The following is a 15,200-nucleotide window of genomic DNA, read 5'->3' as shown; positions in this document are numbered from 1 at the left end:
GTGCCCATGAAAAAAAAAAAAAAAATTGGTTCAGAAAGGAGGGATGATTTTACGTTAAATTTATGTCTGATGCTAATTCTAAAATTGTTTTTGTTTTTTTTTCTTACCGCCATGTTTTTCAGAGTGTTCACTATCACATGTAAAAATGTAGAATCTTGTTGGTAGGAAGGAGGGTGTCAGTGAAAGGTGTTAATTTTTTACTTTTAGAAACGCTATGCACACAAAAATAAAATTATATTCATCAAAGTGAGTAACTTTAAGTTACGTATAAGCGAAAAAAAACAAAAAATACACGCGAGCATTTTCTTTTTCTTTTTAGCTCCTTATATCAAGTGGCTTCACGTCTTGTCTGGAGCTATTTTCATAAAAAAATACTAAAATCCATCCAACCAAAACTCCAATATATAGGCCTATACAATGATAGTTCTTGTCCACTGCAATAACTTAGGCACTAGGGTCGGAAAGTGAGATTGAAAAGTCAGCGTCCTCTAGAAGAGGCATTCTGACCTGCAAAAAGTGCCTAGGCAGCCCCGTTGGCATTCTCCGGTGAGGGCGCCTTAGGCGGTTAGGAATAAACTAACCCCTTAAAGCACAGTCTGGGGAGGTGGATATGGACCTCCTAGAACTAACTGCACAGAACTTAACTTCTTCAGCCAAATCAACAGGGGCCAGGTCATTATAAGAATAATCGTCTAATCTCTTGATTTTGGGAGCCCAGGATAAAAATCCCTAGGCATATACAGCAATAATGCTAAGATATGCTTCGTCTAATGAACCATGAATAAAAGCAATGTTTGTACTAAAAGTGAAGGCAAAGTCTTAAAAGGTTTTAATACATTTTGAACTATAAACTTTACAATGCTTACTTTTTTAATATTGGAATTTTAGTATAGATACAGTTTGCAATATCTCAGTTTTAGAGCGGAATTTAATGAAGAATTCTTCCATACATTCTTTTTGAAGAAAAAAAAAAAAAAAAAAAACACAGACAACAACGACATTGCAAGAGCTAAGATTAATAGCTAGTGTTGTTAATACCCAACCTCTTGATAATGTCGCATGTCGACTTGATAAATGTAATATACGTAATTTTCCACAATGGAAAATAAAGGTTGGTTACCTACGTTCTAATCACACTAGAAATGAATATCCCCTTAGTCTATTAGATTGGAATAAAATGAAGACCCCTAGAATCAACAACAAGTCCATTTTTATGAATCATATTGTAGAAAACGAGTCAGTAGTAGTAGTAGTTTCAGGAAAGCTACTGACACTACTTGTTTATTTCAAGAGTTAACTCGACGTTCGCATTTCCAAAGATAGTTATTATTGGATTTGCATTTCTTGTGGGACTAAACTCAGAATAAATGTAATAACTTTTAAAACGATCAATTCTTTTTAGAGAAATCATGAACAGAGAAATAAAACGAAAAAGCATAAGTCTTTCTAGCAGCAGGACATACAAGGGAGGAATTTATTGTAAGAATAAATGGTATAAAATTAAAAGAAAAAATATATTCAGAAGATGAGGTTAGAATTTATAAAACAAAAAATAGCTCGTCAACTATCACTATCATTTATTGGTTTTATAAGTAATCAATTAATTTTATTAAATTAAAGAAAGAAAAAAAAAACACAAGAAATGTTTTGGGGTTTTTAAGAATCATTTTGGTACATGGGGGGGGGGGGCAAAAAGATGGGATAGCCATTAACTCTGAGAAGAACAAGAATAATCATGGTGATCTTTTAAACCTGGCACGTTGCAGAACGATTCTTTTATTTGACAGATTTCTTTCTTAGAGAATAAAAATGAAATATACGTAATATTTAAACTGCAAGGATAATTGGTTATGCTTAAAAATAAAAAGGAATCATTTCGATTCTATCATACTATAGGAACTGTAGAAATATCTTCCCTAGTTCAGTTCACCCACATTTTCGATAAAATTAATCTTAAATTGTATTTATCGTCAGAAAATAATGTTCTTACTTACTTTTTAAAGTGTTGATCATGTAACTTTAATTCAATGTTTTAATCGCTGGCGGCCATTTAAACATGTTTTTTTTTTGTACCAAAATAGTTTTACTTACACCTCGACAAAAATAATTTGGGGCATATTTTAACAGAGATTAACATATTTAAAAGAAGAAATAAGCGTTTAAAAACATCGATAATGTAATAAATTCACGGGAGAAATAGTAAGCATTTGGAATTTCCATTTTATAAAGTAACTTAAAAATGTTATTTGGTACTTAAGCACTTTTGTTACCGCGCTAAAAATAATAACGTTGTTATTTTATATCGTGAAACTTGAATTTAACATGAATAAAAAAAAATATTTAAAAATAGTGTGGTATAAGTGCATAAGCATTTGCTATTTAAGGATACATTTGAGACTCATGCAATTTAACATCCCCAAGCAAATTTAGAAAGCCATTCTTAACATGGGAAGAGGGGAGGGGCTTTGCTAACTCTTCTTTACACGGATGGAACTCTCCTATAATGAAAACAGGCGGATCTGAATGAGAATCACCTCCCCCTCCAAGAACGACTTTCGGAATAAACACCCCCAACCTCCCTATGTTAAGAACGGCTTTCGGAATAAACATCCTCAACCTCTAATTTATATGGGGGCGGGGGGTGATTCTCGTTCAGGTTCGTCTGAAAACAATTTGCATGGAGATGCTGAATTATACTAGTGCCCAAAATTTATAATGTCGGATCAAAGATTCATGTTATCTAATATTTGCGCGAATACGAATACCTAATGAATTGAATGAGATATTTCGACGGTTCCTATAATACAATTGAACCTTTAAAAAATCTTAGAAAAAAAAAAAATACCGAGTCCAGAATTTACAACCTTTTTTTCTTCTTTTAGGACTAATTAAAATAATGTGATTTAAAATGCATAATCTTGAGATGTTAGAACTAATATGAGTGGAAGTGATAGCATCCAAGTTTTCTCAATTTTAGAAAGTGCGATAAAAAAAAAAATTATATAAATAAAACAGTTCCTCCCACCTCGTCTTGTACACACACGCAATTTATAAACATTTGACAACATCGAATAAGAAAAACGAAGAAAAATAAAGAAAGTGAAAAGTTTATAATTGTTTTTTTTTTTTTTTAACTTACCCAGCAGTTTGTAAGTTTCCTTTGAATCCATGTACAGGTTAAGGTGAGTATCCACAAAGTAAAACCATTCAGAAGTAACTAATAATGTGGTTAAAAGAACGGCCGTAGAAGACGGCATGTTGTGAGTGGCTGGCCACCACGAACCAGCATCAGTCACCGTCCATGAAGAAATAGATTATCATTTGCAGTGGAGGCTGCAGTTACAAATATCAGCAGTTGAGGCTGCAGTTGCAAAAAAAAAAAAAAGTCAACAGTGGATGCTGCAGTTGAAAAACAAAATCAGCAGTGGATGCTGCTGTTATCTTTTCTTTTCTTTTTTTTAATAATATCACTGCTAACTCACAAACAATCGAAAATTCTTCATCGTTCTATATTTGTCATCTAGCTACTATAGTAGTAGTAGTGGTGGTGGTGGTAATTTGAAGTCATCAGTAAAGAGTTTATGAGACAACCTTTTATTCGAGCTCATATTTTGATATTCTTAATATAATAATAATACACAATGGTGTTTAAAATTAAAAACAAAGACCAGCAAACATATAGCTTTAATGTTTAACTTCTAAGCATTTTTCACTTTACGTAGATAAGTAAACCGGAAGTCACAAACCGGAAGTCACAAACCGGATATTAAAAGGATTGTTTTTGTTGCGTTTATCCTACATAAAACCTTCCGGATTCCTATTCATTATTATTTGTACTACAGGTAAGAATTATTTCGTAATTTTTAAAAATATTTATATAAAGTAGTGTTTAATTGTAAATTATTAAAATCACTTTACGGTTATTCTATTAAACTAAACTGTATATAAATTTAAATGTCTGTCTGAATTTGGCAACAATACAAAGATAATATCCAATAATTTAATCCAAAGTGGATGCACTAGTTGAAATTTTGGAGCTTATGCAGAATACGGATAGTGCTAGTTTATTATTATTATTATTATTATTATTATTATTATATAGGATTTTGAAATTGAACATAAATTTCACGGTATCTTGTTCATTAAATTGTTAGGTGAAAGTACAGAATAGTTCAAAATTACACGTGTCTAAATTGAGTATTTATGCAGAATAAGGACCGTGCTATTTTTTTATATATAATTTGTAAGTTAGATTCAAAATTTACAGTATCTTTTGTTTATTTTGTTATTAGGAAAAAGTCCATTATAGTTAATTGCTCCTCCCCTAGGAATACACACCCTTCTCATGTTAAGAATGGGTTTCTAAATGTTATTTCAGCACGATCCATATTCTGCATGAGTACCGTTTTTCGTATTAAATGATAAAAACAAAAATCATGACTGCATGAGCAATACAAACACCACTCCAATACTGTAAGACTCCATTTTGTAAAATCTCGACTTTTCTAGCATATTTATACATTTTGTAACCTGAATAATAATACGTTCGGACTTTCAGGAGCTCAAAATTCCAATTAAGATCTTTCTTATTGTGCGAAACATAAACAATAAACATTAGTTAAACAACTTACATGTCATGAAGAGGTTGGTGATCGGCGGGAGGGTCGGTTTCACTTTTGACTTTGCAAAACCTAGTGACATTTTTGGTTCTAGTTTTATATCTCCTGCTGGCAGAAAGTTACTTCCTTCCAGGAGTGTCTTTGAAAAAGTTCCGATGATGGTTATACTTCTTGTTATGCGCACATGCACATGTTTCTTGTGTTATTTGACTTCTGACATTTCGCAACCTTTACGCCAGACCCAACTCTGATTTACCTACTACCTGTGACGGCTGTTAGATGGGTATATATGCTGATGACACCATGCTCTATAACAGACATGACAGGAAAACAAATGAACACATATCTAAAGAAATGGCAGAAACACTAGAGGATGACCTCTGATCTGTAGTGGAATGGGGACAAAAATGGATGGTCACATTCAATGCTGCCAAGACTAAATCTGTTTCCTTCAATAATTAATTGCAAGAAATTTTCTCTACCACCAATAGCAATGGCCAATGACTCTTTATCTGAAAGTGCATCTTTTAAACTCCTCGGCTTAACGTTCACAGGAAACATGAGTTGGAACAATTACATTGAGAGTACTGCCAGAACCGCTGCGAAGAAGGTAGGTTCTCTACCGTGCTAGAAAGCTACTAACGCCCGAAAGTATCCTCTACCTCTATAAGGCCACCATTCACCCATGTATGGAGTATTGTTGTCATATTTGGGCTGGTGCATCTGCTACTAGTCTCTCGCTCCTAGACAAGGTTCAAAAGAGAGTCGCCAATCTGATAGGTCCTGAACTGTCATCTAAGCTTCAGTCTTTGTCCCATCGACAAAATGTAGCATCCCTCTGCCTGTTCTACAAGTACTTTAACGGTGAATGCTCTGACGAACTGCAAGCACTTGTACCCACTCAACGTAAATTCCCCCGACAAACCCGACAAGCAGATAAATCTCACCTCTTCACAGTAGAGATCCCTAGATGTAAGAAAGCCTTCTACTCCAGTAATTTCTTCGCCAGAACCGCTAGACTTTGGAATTCCCTTCCGGGTCCCTGCTTCCCCAACTTTACTGACATCTTGTTGCCCAACTCCCTACATAGTACCCCTGTAGCTTATGTTCCTGATAGTAGCCTCTTACATCAAAGTGGCAATGTGCCTTGTTTGGGGTGAAAATATAATAAAGTTGGAGCAAGACAAGGGGACATCTTGCCAAAACTCTTCACAGTCTGTCTCCAGGAGGCGATACTCAGTCGGATTGTGGGAAGATACGGGAGTCAACATCGATGGTGAACACCTGTCACACCTCATCTTCGCTGATGATATAGTACTGATGGCATACTCTCCTCAGGAATTAAATGACATTCTAAACAACACCCATTCTAAGAGCAAACCAGTTGGCCTCAACATACATCTTGGGAAGACCAAGGTTGTAAAGTGTCGACAAGATAACGTATATTTGGAAACACGCTCGTTGCTGGGAATATCTTGTTTAAGTAGCCCGCTCTCACCTCATGCAAGCAGGTGAGTCTACTTATATGGGAGTGTGATGCCAAGACCACTCCGGTCTTGTAAGCGTCTTGGGTTCAGTTCCACCTCTACACGCCCTCTCTCTTCCAGGGCCACAAGATACTCGCATTGTGGTCCAATGTTTTGAAGCTCTGGAGTAGTCGTGCAATGTGCCCCATGTCTGTGGGGATAGTTTCCTGGATGGTCACGTCACCCTTCTGCTATGACGCACCGGTTGGTCTTCCTCAACCTCCATCATCTCGGGGGAAGCTGTGCCATCCACCTCCATCTGTTCTGGCAGAGTGTCGAATGTTTCGGGCTGGTGTTAATCTGTACACATGGGAGATCATTGTCCCGGTACTTCGGGCTCTGTTAGGTTGTCTATGGTATCCAACATCCTGGTGGCTCCTCAGGTATCGGGTGATAAGGGGTATCTACACGGGGTTTATTTTTCGGAGAAATCTGCGATTGCGATGGGTTACCTGGTTACTCCCATCAATGTGTACATTATACTGCCGGTTCCCCAGTGTTTCCACCACCCTTCCCGTCTTTGCCCATCAGCACAAGTGTGGACCAACTTGGTTTTCAACCTGCACCGTTTCTCCAATTTTCGGTACTAGATATTTGTCGGTACTAGATATTTGTCTGGAAACTTAAGAATTTTTTGGATTTCTGGTCCACTACAGCATGTCTGTGCCCCAGTGTCTGCGATTGCATCAATACGGTGAGTATGAAGGCCAGCTGGCCCTATGGAGATGCACCTGAATTCTGCATGGGCCTCTGGAATCAAAGTTATCTCTACCGTCAGGGTTGGTGCTGGATCAAGAGTACCTCGTTGGAACTTATTTTTGTTCCAAATAAGGTGCGGCACAGTCTTTGGTTTTGTCGGGTTGGCTTCATCTCTCTTTTTTATTTGCCCATCTTGGCAAATCATCCGGTTACAACCCTTTTTGTGTCTTTGGGTAGTGAAAGTTCTGGATTCTGCTCCGACCACGCCCGCTGTAGATCTGTTGCTGGATCTCTGTTTCGGTTTTCAGCAGACTTTTAAAATGTCCGGTCAAACCGCTATTGTGACAAGTACTCTTTGTTGCTGGGCAGCCCCTTCCCCTGTCCTTTTGAGCTGTCTGTGTGTGAGCTCTTCCCACACCATTTACTGGGTTCAGTGTCTCTCGGAGTTGATACAGTCCGGTTCTTCTGAGGCCGCAGCCTGCGGCCTGACCTCTGTATGCTCGTTGTAGTAGGGTATATACTACTGTGGAGATGGGGGATAAACTTGTCCATGATCTCTAGGCTGACAAGCCTGTTAAATTTTTCTTCCAGTGTTGTAAGCGTCGCAGCCTCCAACAGCACTTTGCTTTGATACTCCAGGTTTGCTAGCCCTGCCATCATTTGTCCTGTTACCATATCGTTGGAGTAGCTGACTTTCCGATCACATCCTATCCCGTTTGGACAAGTCACTGAAAAGTCGCAGAATTTTGCGACTAATCGAAGTCGTGCCACGAAGTCCGTAACCTATTCCCCTTCCTTCTGCCTTATGGAATGGAATTCTTACCAGTACACTTCTTTGTGTAGGCTTCTGACAGCTAAGATCTTTATGTGTCATAACAGCTGTTTTTCTGTGACGGAGTTCAGTATTTCTGCTCCTACCATGTCGAGCCTGTTTACTTCTGGGGAACAGGCCGTTCTCAGCTCATTTCTTAACGCTGTTGGCTCCGTCAACCCACACATCTCCTTGTATCTATTCCAGGAGTTAATGAATATCGCCCAGTCACCATCACGAGTTCGGTTCTATAGTAGGTCTGTTGCGTCTCCTTGTAAGTGGCTTGCCGCCTCTTTTCAGGGTGATGTTCTTTTGCTGTAGCTCAAGGATCCGTTGTAGTAATGTCTGCTGTGTTTGTTTGTCCATATTCCAACGTTGATTGTAGCAGCGCCATGTAAAGTGTCGGCAAGATGACATATATTTGGAAACACACTTGTTGCTGGGAATGTCTTCTTTAAGTAGCCCACTCTCGCCTATCATGCAAGCACGTGAGTCTACTTCTACTCTGGTCTTGTAACGGGGCATCTTGGGTTCAATTCCACTTCTAAAAAGGCAATGTTAAACCAGCATGCTGCCAAGTCGCCAATAATTGTTGATGGAAATACCATTAAGGAAGTTGAAGGCTACATCTACTTGGGAAAGAAAATTACAAAATATCGAGATCTCCTCCCTGAGATAAAGAGAAGAACAGCATTGGGATGGGCAGCTTTTGGAAAAGTGGAGAATATCATGAGAAGATGGAGAGGATAATGTTAGACATCACTCTATAAGACAGAAAGACAAACATCTGGATCCGGCAACATACAAGTTATTGATATCAATACTGCCATCAAAGCATCCAAACAGATGGGCAGAGCACGTGCCAGACAACATGACAACATGACAACAGATGGTCCATCAGGACAATCGAATGGACACTTCGTGAACATAAGAGGCCAAAGGGAAGAATGAGATGGAGAGACGACCTGATACAACACATGGGTCCCACATGGCAGCAGATAGCTCGGGATAGTTTGATGGCTAAAGTCCAGGGACAGGTCCCTTATTGAGTGATAAAATCCTTATTGATTGATTGAATCCTCAAGATAATATTTGCAACATTAAGCTGTTTAAGAACTTGTTGAAGATAAATGGTAAAGTTAATTTCAAGAAAATTATTTCCCTGGAGGATTCAATTTGTGATGTACATGTTAAATAACATTCATTTTTTAATCAGGGTTTAAAATAAAAGTGTATTTTACGAGATTGGGACCTTAGGAAATGTTACTGTTTTTTTTTGTTTTTTTTTTTTCGATCTTGTGATGAATCGCCTCCCTACCTCCTCTTTCTGACAAAAGAGACATTGCGAGTCTATCTCAGCTCTATCATTACTTTTATGGTAGGTGCTTAATTGAGCTCCAAACCTTGGTTCCCCCTTTTAAAACGTTTATAACTAATGCTCATTTAGCTACAATAATCTTTAATTTAATTCACTTTATTTGTGCCCAAAACTAAATGTAAATTTCATAGTTTCTTTCCTTTCTAGTTTCTGTTCGTCTGTAGAACAAGAAACTGTAGAGCTCCTCTCCAGCTGACTATTGTGAAGAAATTTTACAGAGATGAAAGACCTTTGAAAATACGGAATTGGCAAAGGTCTTTCATATGATGAAATTTGCAAACTCGAATGGATTTCTCGATTCAGTCCATAATTGAAGAACCAATGTGCTTTTGCATGCCATCAGAGCTGTTAGTGACCTCTCCAAGAAGCCCATTCTTTTTGACTGAGGCAAATCAAGAATTTGGAAGAATAATGATTATCTGTATTGCCTTATGGTTGAAGGGTTCTTATAAAGTCCATGAAAACATTGAGTGAAATTAGTAATTTTTTTTACAAGTCCCCAACTGGGAATTCATTCCAATTTCCCACAATGGGGATTCATCCACAGAAGCATGAGTTTCTGAGAATGCTTTTTGCGGGAAAATTTCCCTTGAATTAGAGACATATATAACCCATCTTGCACCTTTAACACATCATGCATGTATATAAAAAGGGGGCGGCATTCAAAAACAACAGCGGAAGTGCTCCAGACAATGCGAATTCCAATATTATAACATGATCGTTTTCATGTCCAATGTAAATAAATTCTTGTTGAGCTGTCCTCTTAAATAACTATGCTCTATTCAAGTTCCACCATTACTGATCATCATGTAGTTGTCTCACCAAAAAAGAATGTTGATGTTTCTTTAGATTAAGTACTAAATAAGAAAGTTGGAAGATGCAAAATTGAATTGCCATTAAAAACTAATGTTATCTGCTTTTATGTCAATTTCAACTAAAAGCAATGTTATCTACTTAATCGCCATGTCACAATTATTAACATATTACTGTACTATTACATAAAAAATGTATTTTCATGATCTATTGAGACACTATCATTTTGAGGGGAAATGTAACAAGGCAGACTACAGTTATGAAACCCCGCCGGTACGTCGCGTCACCCAGTAAGCCCTTCTTCAGTGCATTGGTGGAATCGTCTTTGCTGCAATGTCCACAGGGTCGGATCTTCTGTGATCGTCTAGATATTTCGTCTTCGGAGATACCGGGTGCTCGTTGACGGAAGCGGTTTCACAAATAAAAAAAAATAAGAATGAAAACATCAGCACATCACCAAATCAAGAATTTTGAATAAACAAAAACTCCGGAGATTGGGTTATATGGAATGTATTAAAAGAAAACTATAAAAGAAATATATACAAACACATGTACAGTTTGGAGTATGAATTTGTAAGCAAGCATTTAAACTTTTAAGTGGGGCTTCACAGGTCCATTAATTTAACCCTTTTTAGTTATCAGGCAATAGGCGAGGGAGGAGAGAGAGAGGAGCGGTGAGGTGGCTTGACTCTTGGACTTGCTCTGTTTTCTCCTCTTCTGGTCTCCTCTTCTGTTCTTCTCCTCTTCTCTTCTGTTTTGCTCTGACTCTCTTGGTCTTTATATAGTAGAGCACTGGGCAGGGCGGCAATTCCCAATTCCTTCCCGACCAATCAGAGTGCTCGATAACCAAATCATCTGATTCTCTCTCATTGGATAATTTGACTGATGACAGAAATTGGCCACCTCCCACAATCCAAGAATAATTCTAACTCCTCCCCGATCAATAAAAAACGCCCGATGGAAGATAACCAGTTTTCTCTCATTGGATAATTTCCAAACTGCGTAATACGCGATAACCGCGTAAGTAAGAAAACTGCGTCCAAAAAAAAAACAAAAAAAAATGCTTTGTTAATTCTGCCCTTAGATGTGACACGTGTCATTATCAAAGGAAATAAACACTTTATTATTCCTGTTAACATCTCGACAAAATATGTTATTGAAAATTGTCGGTGACAAAAATCTATTGATTTATATTTCCGAACTGCGATTCGGTTTGAGATTGCAAACAGTTGGGAATGTTATTTTGGGTTCAAATGGTTTTATCAGAGTCATACAAAATCATTTAATATTTGATTCGACAAACATTCTTTGAAGCCGACAAATGCGTGTGTGAAATTTTAATTCCAAAGAAATTATTTATCTTTGTTTTGATCTTGTCACAAATATATTTTGTGACGCCAACAAATGTAGTTTTTAGTTCAAAGCAAAAACATAATCTATCTGTTGTTATTCCAGCTGACATATGAATTGTGTCCCCGAATTTGTCAACCATAAACGGTCGGCGCACTCTTTGAACCTGACTAATGCGTACATACGAATTCAAATCAGAGAAAAAAAATATCAACAATCGAATTATGCTTTGAATTCGTTTGGGCATTTCAACTTGGCTGAAGCACTTATTCCGTTTCAAGTGTCAAAAGTGTATCAACAAAAAAACAGAAAGGAAAAAAAATGTTTTGACAGAATTGGAATTCAGTGAGGTCTTTTCTTTTTCGATGTCTGCCCGGGACAAAAATATTAACATATATCTTTTAGTTAACCGGTGTTGCCCGGAATGAGATCTTAACATCTATCTTTCAATTACCCGATATTGCCCGGGATAAAATATTAACGTTAAATAAAAGTGTCACATCGACCCTAATGGTCTGACGCTGCCTCTCTTTGGTGTTACACAGTTACCTCCCCTGTTTATTATCTAAGTATAACTTGCAATGTCTTTGAAAGCTATTTTCATTAATTAATTCTCTAGTTTATCATTTTTTATAAGTTTTGGATATGTTACTAATTTCGACATAACAATTTAGTAGATATTATTGGTTTCCTGGGTTCGAGCCTGCCTGTCTACTACAACTGTTTTTTTTTTTTTTTTTTTGTTTTTTTTGCTCAGCAAACACCTCCAAATACCTGGGCAATGCCGGGCACCCAGGCTAGTATATATATATATATATATTGGTTGCTCGGAGGCCACTCAAGGATAAGGGTTAATGAGTGCCAGGTTGGTGGTGAGACAACACCATGATGATTGGTAATGATAGTGGAAGTTTGGTAGAATCCAATTATTTAAGAGGACTACTCAACAAAAATTTGTTCATATTGGGCTTGAATACAACAATGTTGCAGTCAGCTGGAAGCAGTCTCATGGTAATTTATTCGATAGATGGGCAGTTCTAGGAAAGAAAATTTTCTCCTGGCAGTTTCATTTAGTTTTAGGCAGAGATAGGGAGAAAAGAAAATTTTTGACAGTTGTTGTAGCTAGACGAGTTTTTGTTGTGAAGAAGATAGTAGGGAGAAGAGAAGAGAATATTACTTGCTAGATAGCAAAGTCGATTTGTACTTTGTCAAGGCAAGAAAGGCTGCTTTCAACAGCACCTACCCAGATCTGACAACAGTACTCCATTTTAGAATATATTTGGCTCTTATACAGGTAAACAATTGCATCAGCAGTGAGATACTTTCTGGAGCGATAGAATGATTGCACCATTTTTCCAATGATCTTGGCAACAAATTCGATATAGGTATTCCATTTTAGGTAAGGAGTGAAGGTCAGTCCCAAAAACTTGTCAAAGCAGAAGATTTCCCCAAGACAAGAGCCATTCATTTTAATTGGATCAAGTGGGAATCAGAGCATTGGTGTTGAAAAAAGAAAAGCTTGGTTTAGGATGCATTAAAAGTAACCAACCACCTCTTCCCCATTGCATCATGTGCTCACAATCAGAAGAGAGAGAATCAAAGATCTTGGTCATTAATGCTTTTTGAAGTGTTGCCGTAGATTGTCATCTGCATAAATATTGATGAATGATCTTAGAATGTGAGTTAGATCGTTTATGGAGATCAAGAAGAGGGTTGAGCCCAGAATAGATCCTTGAAGCATACCTGCATTGATACTATGTGCTTCAGACTTGTGCCCATCAATAACTACTTCTATGAATCTATCAAAGAAAAGATTTGATTGTTGAGAGGACATTTCCAGATATTTCATAACTAGGAATCTGGTGAAGTAGATGTTTATTTACATTGCTGTTATATATATTGTGTGTACGGCATAATCGCGTTGACACACCAGTTCTCGTCAGATCACCAAAGTTAAGCAATATTGAGCCTGGTTAGAACCAGATGGGTGACCATTTGGGAATTCTAGGTGCTGTATGTAATCTCTGCTTATCTCTGCATTTGTTTCCAGTCATCCTGTACAGACGCTTCACTTGCCACTGGTATTTAACAATGTCGACTCAGGAGAGGTGTGGTTGGAGATTGCGCACCTCATACCACAAAAATTTCATGCACAGGCACCCCTTTGTGGGTATCCATAGTCTGTCAAAGACTGAAGGAGCACTTTATTTATCTGTAATTAGAGTTTCAACTGTCTTTCCTATCTGCATCAACAAAATTGAGTCAGAACCTAATGTAACAATGCAAATAAATATTGTTGTAAAAAGTTTTTCACATACCAAAGATGATAAATCAATTCAGCACGCAGTCAAATCTCTGAAACTACTTTTCTAAAATGAAGATCAACGAGTTAAAAGAAAAATTAATATATATGGTAATCATGTAAACAGACATCAGACAACATAATGCACTAAAATTATTTATTTCACAAGATTTTTTATGTGCCTGTGTGTGTGTAAATATAAATATTTACAATATTTACCTATTAAACTCTTAAACTATTGGGCACATAACATTGAAATTAACAGGAAATAATAATCATACACCATGGATAGTTTATAATGAGTAAAATCTTTGTGCAGATGAATAATGCATCCTGAAGTCCGCAAGTTGAAATGCAAAATGTTCATTTCAACTTGTCGACATATTTGTATTAGTTTTGCATGCGTAAAACTGATCATAACTAAAAATGGTTTAATTTAAAAAAATTTTTTATCTGTCTGTTGGTTTAGCTCAAATAGTAGGGAACATGGCTGGTGTGCTAAATGTTTTGGTTTCGATTGTAACTGATAGCACTGAAGTCATTTATTTTTTTATTTGGAAAGTCATAGTGTGTATTAAGTACAATATGATATTCAATAGAAAATTGGCTATGTAATAATAAATACAAAATCAGCAGTGCTTGTTTTGTTTCAGTAACTCCCCTCCGTTTTTACGTAAGACGATAATTCTGGTTTATTAGACTTGATTTTGTTGCCTATTTACACATTTTTTGTATATTTACACATTTCAAACGTTTTTTTTTTCTGATTACATGCATAATATATTTTTACTCAATATGGTTCCTCATCTAATATTTAAAAAACAATTACATGAAATCATTTTTGTCATCTATACAACATTTTTTATCACATTGACATCGGTTTCTATGATTACTATGTACACATATTTTTCATGTATTCAATACAATATCATAAAAAAATATAATATTTCATGTACAGTAGAAACCCCGAAATATGACATTAAAAATTAGTAACAAAATACAGTACAGTATATAATACACATGTATATATAATCAAATAACATTATAAATACCACCGTAAGGCAGGGCAAATGCTGTAACCAGGAACCGGAAAAACATTGTATTCCACATCGTAACCTGAAAAAAACCGTATCCCAGGGCCACCGTATTCCAGAGTTCTACTATATTGATTTTCAGTATTTACTTCAACAGTGCTCCATACACGAGTTGAGCTAATAAGTTATGAAAATATGGTACTAGTGCACTTATTGATCCGTGCTGAAATAATAATGTTATTATTTAAAAAGCCATTCTTAACATGAGGAGGGGAGGGTGTTTTGTACCTATTCTGTACTTTAACCTTACAATTGAATAAAAAAACATATCATAAAAATTTAATTAAACTTGGAAATACGATTTAAAAAATAGCGTAAATCAGTAAGTGCACTAGCACCGAAAATATATATATATCGCATTTAAGCTTCACAGAATTTTCCACGTTTCATCCCTATAGGTAATCATCATAAAAGGCATGAAATTCATGTTACCACATGTTTTTATATATACACATGGTGTTTTTTCTGTGTATATACAATTTTTTGCTATTTTACTTCTACAGTTTAATAGGCTTTGAAGGTCTTTAAACTGTAGAATTAAAATTTTTTTATTCAGATATAATCTAAATTCCTAGATGTACGGGCCTATTGTACTATTTTCCATTTGA

The 15,200-nt window shown here is 36.5% G+C and overlaps 2 protein-coding genes across 6 annotated transcripts in view; one reads left to right on the top strand and one right to left on the bottom strand.

Moving 5' to 3' along the window:
• LOC145296826 (tyrosine-protein kinase RYK-like) overlaps positions 1-3,711 on the bottom strand; it is an 82,886-nt gene extending 79,175 nt beyond the window's left edge. Inside the window, exon 1 of one of the 2 annotated variants that reach the window (XM_080142933.1) lies at positions 3,140-3,711. In XM_080142933.1, coding sequence (XP_079999059.1) covers positions 3,140-3,257 — 118 coding nt within the window. In that variant the 5' untranslated portion in view covers positions 3,258-3,711. The remainder of the gene's footprint in view (positions 1-3,139) is intronic. The other variant, XM_080142932.1, reaches the window with a different exon arrangement.
• Positions 3,573-15,200, top strand: part of LOC145296827 (protein CWC15 homolog A-like) — a 70,348-nt gene continuing 58,720 nt past the window's right edge. For 3 of the 4 annotated variants that reach the window (XM_080142936.1, XM_080142938.1, XM_080142935.1), the window contains exon 1: positions 3,707-3,842. The gene's annotated coding sequence lies outside the window, so the exon portion shown is untranslated. Of the gene's footprint in view, positions 3,843-15,200 lie in introns of all 4 variants that reach the window. The other variant, XM_080142937.1, reaches the window with a different exon arrangement.

This window comes from Euprymna scolopes, chromosome 17 (genome assembly GCF_053919585.1).
Source record: "Euprymna scolopes isolate OS-2025 chromosome 17, ASM5391958v1, whole genome shotgun sequence".
Lineage (NCBI taxonomy): Eukaryota > Metazoa > Mollusca > Cephalopoda > Sepiida > Sepiolidae > Euprymna > Euprymna scolopes.
This window is presented reverse-complemented; position numbering and strand designations above follow the sequence as displayed.